Raw genomic sequence first — 5,531 nt, forward strand, 5'->3', positions numbered from 1 at the left:
TACACTATGCAAATCAGTAACTCAAAAATACATACAATGTAGAGTTTGTCTTTTTCACCACTGCAGCACACTGGGTTGACACTTTCATTGAGCTACCCACTACGACCCCACTACAGTCTTTTTCCTTCTCGGTCTCAGCAAGTTCAGACCTCATCAGCCTATACTTGATGCTGGGATCACCTTACACTTAGCAACAGTGAACTTCTCAGGACAGTAGAACAGCAGCTCGGCTGAGGGCTCCAGGGCAGATGGACCTGCTGCTATACGTTTTAATTAGACCTGTGTTAGTGAGTTCAAAGCAAACAACCATCTGTACAAGAAACGGAACTTTATTACTCAGCATGGAATATTCTCCTGTGCTTTTCCAGGCTTCTTGGAACCAGCTGGGCCTGTCCTTAAGGAGCAGGAAGTCCATCAGTTACCTATAACCAACATAGGAATATGATGAGGTCAAACTGCAATGTGGGCTGAAGAAGAGACCTGTGAAATCACACTTACAGTTGGAAGGAATGACAAGAAAGCAATGTTGGCTGTAGAAGAGACCTGTGTGGAAATCTCAGTCAGAAGGAATGACAAGAAATCACGAGGGTGAGCTTTCAGTGAAAAGGGTCTCTTGAATTACCACTTCCTGATGGCCCTGTTTAAAAATGGTTGTTTCTTACTCGGGAACACTCCAGAGCAGTGAACAGTGGGGTTTGATCCAGAAATGTCTCCACAAATGTGATAAAACAGGGATGGGACCCCACAAAGGACCGTCTGGTGGTGGAAAGTGCCGTCAAGTCACAGCTAACTTATGGCAAACCGTCATAGGGTTTTCAAGACAAGAGACAAACAAAGGCCATTGGCCACTGCCTGCCTCTGCAGAGCAACCTTGGACTTCCTTGGTGGTCTCCCATCCAAGTACTAACCAGGGCTGACCCTGCTTAGCTTCTGAGCTCGGGCTATCCATCTCAGGGCAAGAACCATCTGTACAGCTTAAATTTGGCCAGAGAAAGAAAAAAACAATTAAGGAGGTCTGGGAAAGATTTAAGAATCTTATGACTGCTGAACTAATTTGCTTTGGGACCAGTTCTTGTATGTGTGAATATGCTTGCTGCCTATTCAGCTGGTAAAATTTGTAAGTAAAAAGCCCCAACTGCTGAGGGGAGGATCATGAAACAATACAAGCCAAGCCAAATTTTTTCAGAAGGTATGAGCCCCACCCCAACCAACACAAAGTAGATTCCATGAATCTAAAAGCTGAACTCACTTGGCTGTGCGACATTCAAAACTGTAGTTTCCAGAAACAACAGTGTCGGGCAGGTGACTTCTGTGGAGCTTGAGATGGTTGTGTGCTAAGGAAGAAGAAGTTCTGCTGGGTGGCATTGTAGAGTGGCCACTGAACCTCATTGGCAGTCACCCCATTAGGATTCCTGTGAAGAGAAGGGGGGGGGAATCTCAATGCAGTAAAGGACAAGGTCCTGTGTGACCTATGCAGCATACTGAAACTATTCATCATTTTATGCACAGCCCTGAAGGAACGTTTACAATATTCGTATCTGGTTTTGTATGGTTACATGTTCTTATTGAAGTATTTCATATTTTTAAATTATATTTTCAATATTCAAAAGGTTTTCATGTTTGCCACCTTGGGGTCCCTAATTGGCTGAAAAAACAGCATAAAAATATTTTGATTAGTTAATTAAATCTGAGTAATGAAATCAACAATGAATTGCATTACACTTAAAGTAAGTACACCAGAGTTACCGACATGCCTGATTTGTTTAATTCACCAGTAGCTCAACGAGATGCATCATGTCGCTAAAAAGCAGACTTCCATTGCCACCCAAAACAGAGTTCCATCCTTCTAAGCCCATGGACTTAAACAGGTTTAGAAGGGTGTTACTCTGTTTAGGATCACACATACGGTGACCAGCCTACACGCCTATGAAACTGATGAATAGCTTTCTGCACGTGAAACACCGATAAGAGTATTGGCTCCTCGTTATAAGAATTTATGATTTGAAATTGTCTTCTGAGATCCAGATGTGTCCGTTGTTGCATTACAAACCTGCATGATTTCTAAGAAGAATTTTTGCTGTGAAATTAACGAAGGAATTGCATATTGAACTTTCGGTGTGATGGACCTTGTGAATGTTTTAAACAAAATGTGATCCTTTACGAATTTGATTATATCGAAATTGGTCAATTAATTTGCGCTTGCAATGAGATATTACAGTGTTTGTGCTATTTGCCACCGATGTGGAACCTGGAGTCCTCCTACAATTAGGGTTGCCAGGTTGTATCTTCCCCCTGGCAGGGGGACTTTGGGGGCAGTCCAGGAAGAAGTGGGGCTTTCCCTGATCTGATGACAAAATGTAGAGTGACGTCATCATGTTGGGGACACAGTGCCACATGCACACATACACACCCTGCTTTTCCCCAACCATTTAAAGGGAATCTTACCTTAAAATGGTTGGGGAAAGAGCAGGTCCCCCCATGCACCTGCCTGGCAGAAGAAGAAGACGAGATTGGATTTATACCCACCCTTCACTACCCAATGGAGTCTCAGAGTGAGCTCATCAAGCAGCCTGGTGATCCTAGCACCTGAGGGCAGAACCACCAATGTGGTCTAGAGAGAGGTCCTTCAGTAGAGAAAAAAATAGTATGTCTCACTTCATTTCTTACACTACAATCTTCTCCATTAGAATTCCTACAACAAATGTCACATTTCAAATTTCACATAATCAGTATTATAACTGGATTTACGGAACTTAAATACTGTAGCGAAGCACGGGTATCAGGCTAGTAAGAGATAAAGTAAGCAATGGCCCACACTGCAGGACCCGCAGAAAGGGCAGCAACAAGGGGCTCACCCTTTGCGCGATGGCTACAGGCTGCTCACAGATCTTAAATAGGGTCTTTCAGGGGGTGGGGCTGCCCATGTAAGCTTGTGCTAGATGGCGCATCATTTGCCTAATTAAAAAGAAGAGGAGGAGGAGATTGGATTTATACCCCGCCCTTCACTTGGAGTCTCAGAGCAGTTTACAAACTCCTTTCCCTTCCCCTCCCCACAACAGACACCCTGTGAGGTAGGTGGGGCTGACAGAGCTCTTTTGAGGACAGCTCTTGAGAGAACAGCTCTGGCAGAACTATGGCTTGCCCAAGGTCATCCAGCAGGTGCAAGTGGAGGAGTGGGGAATCAAAGCCGGTTCTCCCAGATTAGAGTCCGTGCACTTAACCACTATACCAAACTGGGAAGCCGTGAATTTGCAGCTTGCGGGGCAGGCATGTGCAGGGGTGTGGAGGACTGTTAGGGGATGGGTCTTTGCCCCACCAGCCAGCTAGCCAGAGTCTCGGGGAGCCCCAAAAAACAGGGGATCCCCCACCCCCACCTGGGGACTGGCATCCCTACCTAGAACTATGACTGATCAGTTCCTCTGGAGAAAACGGCTTCTTTGGAGCATGGGACTCTATGGCATAATACTCCACTGAGGTCCCTCTTCTCCCCAAACCCCGCCCTCCCTCAACTGCACCCCTAAATCTCCAGGAACTTCCCAATGTGGTGCTGGCAACTGTAGTGCACTACCAGATTTTTTAAAAGTCAGCACCATCAACACCTGCTCCAAGAGAACAGTGACTGCAGCTTCTTCGGCAACAACTTACAATGACCAGGTTGCAGAACTTATCCCCACCAGACAGTGGAAGCTGCAACTGGGTCCTGCTCTGCTTCATTAGGCAAACAATGTGCCATCTAGCACAAGCATGCATGGGGCAGCCCCACCCCCCGAAAGACCCTATTTAAGACCTGTGAGCAGTCTGTGGCCATCACAAAAAGGGTGTGCCCCTTGTTGCTGCCCTTTGTGCGGGTCCTGCAGTGTGGGCCATTGCTTACTTGATCTCCTATGAGTGAGCTTTCCCAACAATAAACATGTGTCTGGTGGAAGATACCAAGATTCATCAGATCCCGTGGGTGGCCTTCTACCCAATTATTGTGCCATTTCTGTGTTGCTTTCTGGTGGAAATTTGATTGTGGGATGGTGTGCAGCTTAATACGGAGAGTCATATTCATGAATGAACTGGTAGGCATTTTCTAACAGTTTTAAACAAATAGGCATGCCTGTGATAGAGAGCAGAAAGCCACGAGAGGAAAAGGGGATGCCTTACCCATGTCTAGCAAACTCTGCCCAGTATCGCTGCACCCTGCGGCTTAACGCGGCCTCCTCCTCTGTGAATGTTTGGTTGGCAGCCAGGATTGACTTAAAAGTGCCAAATAAGTAAGGCAGTTCAGCACCATGGGGTGCCTCAATCCACTCAGGCCAAACAGAGCCCAAGGCGCGCTGTGAGAAGATGTAAGCGTACACAGGACTTGCAGCTTTGGTCAACTTTGCAGCAATTTCTGCTGAAGGGCATACGAAGAAGTAATCACCAATGGACTGCACCATGGCCCAGCGGTAGGATGCGGGGCCATGGACCTCTTTGCTGTATTTCTGTGCCACAGCCTGAACAGCTTCTTCTGTGGCCCTTCGTACCGTCCTCTTCACACCCTCCACCAGCTGCTCCCTAGTTATTAGCCCGTCTTTGGCATCTGGGAAAGTGTATGGCACGAACGTAACCGCTTCGTCGGAAGTGGTGCCAATGAGAACTGGTTTATTTGGAAAGCGCCCAGCCTCCAAAAGAGTCTGTGGGTCCTTGGTGAGGAACTCTCCATCAGTGGTGGGTGTGAAAGGAATGTCCAGAATCATCGTGCCGTTCATTGCAGATAACTCATACTGAATGAAATCCGCAACATCCTTTCCCTGCAGGCATGTCACCACATCAGCGCCATCATCTTGAGTACAGCCCAGCTTCTGGGCCAGATCAAAGGCTCTCTGTTTGGCCTTCTCAGGACTTGTCCAAGCATAGACAGCATTCATAGTTCCACTTTGCATCACAGCCCGGGCAAAAAGGGGTTGGCTTTCTGGGGAGAGGAGATGGAAACCCACCAAGGCTCCTCCAGCACTCTGTCCTGAAATGGTCACCCGCGCGGGATCTCCTCCGAAGGTGGCTGCGTTCTCTTTCACCCATTTCAGAGCCAGCTGTTGGTCCCAGAGGCCAGCATTACCTGGGGCACTTGGTGGTAATGAAAGGAAGCCCAGAGACCCCAAGCGGTAATTCAAGGAGACCACTACGAGAGACTCCTCAGCAGCTAAGGATGCCCCATTATACATTTCCAGAGAAGACGTGCCAGTGAAAAAACCCCCACCGTGTATCCAGACAAGGACAGGGACTGGGGTAGGAGGCCTTGGATGGGGCGCCCAGATATTCAGAAAGAGACAGTTCTCTGACAGTGGTGGCCTGACAGTCCACATTGATGTTTGGGGGGTGCTAGGAAGAAGCAACTGGGAGCAGGAGTTGCCAAAGCTGGTAGCCTCCAAGACTTGACTCCAAGGCTGATGAGGAAGGGGCTTCTTTAAGCGCAATTTCCCCACAGGCGGTTCTGCGTAGGGGATACCCAGATAAGCAGTCACGGAGCCAGAGCCAACCTGGAGACGCCTGCCTTTGATCGGGCC

At 47.8% G+C, this 5,531-nt stretch overlaps 1 protein-coding gene across 1 annotated transcript; it reads right to left on the reverse strand.

Moving 5' to 3' along the window:
- Window positions 1-338: 338 nt before the first annotated feature.
- Window positions 339-5,525, reverse strand: LOC107106357 (cholinesterase-like; the record flags this gene model as incomplete). The annotated part of the gene is made up of 3 exons (XM_015406492.1): window positions 339-422; window positions 1,250-1,412; window positions 4,147-5,525. Coding segments are annotated over 2 exons (1,527 nt in total), but the record flags the coding sequence as incomplete, so codon positions are not given.
- Between the last annotated feature and the right edge of the window lie 6 nt (window positions 5,526-5,531).

Source organism: Gekko japonicus, unplaced genomic scaffold (genome assembly GCF_001447785.1).
Source record: "Gekko japonicus isolate JY-2015 unplaced genomic scaffold, Gekko_japonicus_V1.1 scaffold4816, whole genome shotgun sequence".
Classification (NCBI taxonomy): domain Eukaryota; kingdom Metazoa; phylum Chordata; class Lepidosauria; order Squamata; family Gekkonidae; genus Gekko; species Gekko japonicus.